General features: G+C 33.3%; 1 protein-coding gene across 1 annotated transcript in view; it reads right to left on the bottom strand.

Annotated features, from left to right (window-relative positions):
- Positions 1–1478: 1478 nt before the first annotated feature.
- Positions 1479–2564, bottom strand: part of LOC102206826 (beta-1,4 N-acetylgalactosaminyltransferase 2-like) — a 48018-nt gene continuing 46932 nt past the window's right edge. Inside the window, exons 10-11 of the mRNA XM_005750858.1 lie at positions 1803–2031; positions 1479–1686 (exon numbers count right to left, since the gene is read on the bottom strand). Of these exons, the coding sequence (XP_005750915.1) occupies positions 1502–1686; positions 1803–2031 (414 nt within the window). The 3' untranslated portion in view covers positions 1479–1501. The remainder of the gene's footprint in view (positions 1687–1802; positions 2032–2564) is intronic.

Below are 2564 nucleotides of genomic sequence, written 5' to 3' on the forward strand. Positions count from 1 at the left end.
ACTCCTGCAATAAAGCTGCCTTTGAGTCCTGCATTATTTTGGACCTATCCTGCCTCACCTCACACAGCTTTCATGACAGTTTCCTGTGTGTGAACCTTTATGAAAAGCTGAGAGAAACCAAATATATGAACTATAAACATCTTTCCTTGCTTGAAGATCATACACTCTAATATATATATTACATAAAAATATCACGAATTGTATTTACATTATCAAAGGGAATATAAAGTTTAATATAATTCAGTCTGAATGTGTTTTGTCCTAAGTTTAAGCGATGCTGTAACATCAGCCAATCATTACTCAAGTCACAGAAAGTTTTAGTGAAGTTCCAATGGAAAAGCAAAAATCTCAACCTCACAATAATGTTGACCTCAATAAAACACATTTATAGTGATGCTAACAGAAACTTGATTTCCCTTTGCTTTTAGCACAACCACCATATTAATCTGATTAAAGGCTATTATTAGAGTTTCTTTTGCTGAAGCAAGTGATTAGGAATTGCAATTATAGCACTGCAGGGAAGAATATTTCAGAAATTAAGGAAATCAAAAAATGATGACTTGAGCTCAATGGTTCAATTAAAACAATGGATGCTTGTGTACCAACCATAACTTATTTCAGCGTGTCAGCGGTCAGTTGCTACAGTTACTACAGCTGTGTACACAGTGTGAAATAGTTAGAAGCTATTAGTTTTATTTAATAGATTTATTTACACTTTAAAAAATTCTAACAGGATATGAATGTTCTTAAAGCGTACGAGAAGTTTGGAATCTCTAAAACTGTGAAATTTTCCAAGGACTTAGAGAGGTTTTTCTCAGAAGAGGTTACAATTATTTGAAGAATTATACAGATACATGAACTTCATTTAGAAATCTCACTGGCAGTATATTCAGTGCACATGAAAAGGGCTTCATTTTATTAATCTCCACTGTAAGATTCCCCAAAGACACACTACGAGGGTCTATAAGCTGGAACACATTCATAATGTGAAAATACATTTTGCATGGCTTTAATATTATTAAATTTTTTATGTTTTATGTAGTTTAATGTAAAGGTTACTGTACAAAAAAAACAGTTGAGATGCACAGATTTTTCACTAAAAACTTGTTAAAATTAATTATAGCCCCTAATCTAATGTTTTTACCTGTTGCTGAAAGTGACCAGTAACTTTATAACAATAACTTCTCAACAACTATAACTCACTATAACCATAACTTAATGAGTAACCAATAACTTGTTCTAGCATAAATGCTATGGTGACTTCCAAACTTCAAAGTCCTTATTTCATCAACAACATAACATTTATTGAATTTGGTTTTATTCGGAATATTTGGAAACATCCGATTTGAATTCTTCTTATTATAGCATACAGTATAGTAGAATGTATTATGAGAAACATTAACAATTACAGGCAAAGCAATATCTATGAAAACATTGCTCTGAGTAAAATAAAGTGCAGTATATAACTACAACCAGTTCACTGATGTTCTCTTAAGGTCTTCTATCCATATTTGATGCACTTAAGGTGGTTTTTGAAGAAATGAAGCTGCAATTTGAATTCTGAGTCATCCTTTGTAGGTTTTCTGAACTTGCGATAATGAGCACTTCTGGCTACATGTTGATGGTCAATGGACACATCACCACAAGTGGCAACAAGTAAATAGCCCAGGCCATCCATAAAGAACTCTAGATTAAAAAAAACAACAAGTATTTTAAAATAAAACATTTTGTTATCATAGCTAAGCAAAACTGGAAGCCCCCCCTTCTTGTCACTTTTAAACCAAACTGAGATCTGGACCTACCTGAATGTGCTATCCGCTGTAGCTTAGGGTCAAAACCCACCCTCTGTACAGCATCTGTACGGGCCAGGAAGAAGTTGACCACTCCACTGGCCAAAAAGCATTGCGGGTAACCAGGAACTGAATGTAATTTCTTATTAGACTTCCTGTATAAGCAGCCACCTTCAGTTTCTTCTCCTTCTTCATAGATAAGAGAGAAATAAAACTGATTCTCTTTTAATGACCCACCAACCTAAAAAGAAGAGAAACCGAAGAGTGAGCTATAAATATTGTCATGAACAGAGATGGGCAGTAACATGTTACTCCAATCCGATTACTTTTTTTCAAGTAATGAAATGTATCACGCTTTTAAAAACTAACTAACTAATTACTTTTGAAAATAGTAATTAGTAAAGTAATGGGATTACTTTCTTGGAGTAGTAATTAGTAGTAACTAATTACTATTTTTAAGTAACTTGGCCAACACTGGTCATGAATGGCAAACAGATAATCGTGACTTCTTTTTCAGTTTGTTTTTTTTAAATCAAAACCAAACTAGTTTATGAGGTGGCTAATCTTTTGTACTGTAGTTGATTTAATAAAATGGTCTTCAACTAAGCTTGGTCCTAACTGTGTCTAACTGTTGCTTGTTATTGGTTGTAAATCTGAATAACAAGAAAACAAATCTGATTGGCCACTTTATTGGCTTGCTAAATTGCACTTTGATGCAGCTTAAAAAACAGCTAAAGAAGAAAAAAAATCTGACAAAAACACAGAATTCTGCAG

The sequence above is a fragment of the Pundamilia nyererei genome, unplaced genomic scaffold (genome assembly GCF_000239375.1).
Source record: "Pundamilia nyererei isolate P.nyererei 1_Seehausen unplaced genomic scaffold, PunNye1.0 scaffold00290, whole genome shotgun sequence".
NCBI lineage: Eukaryota > Metazoa > Chordata > Actinopteri > Cichliformes > Cichlidae > Pundamilia > Pundamilia nyererei.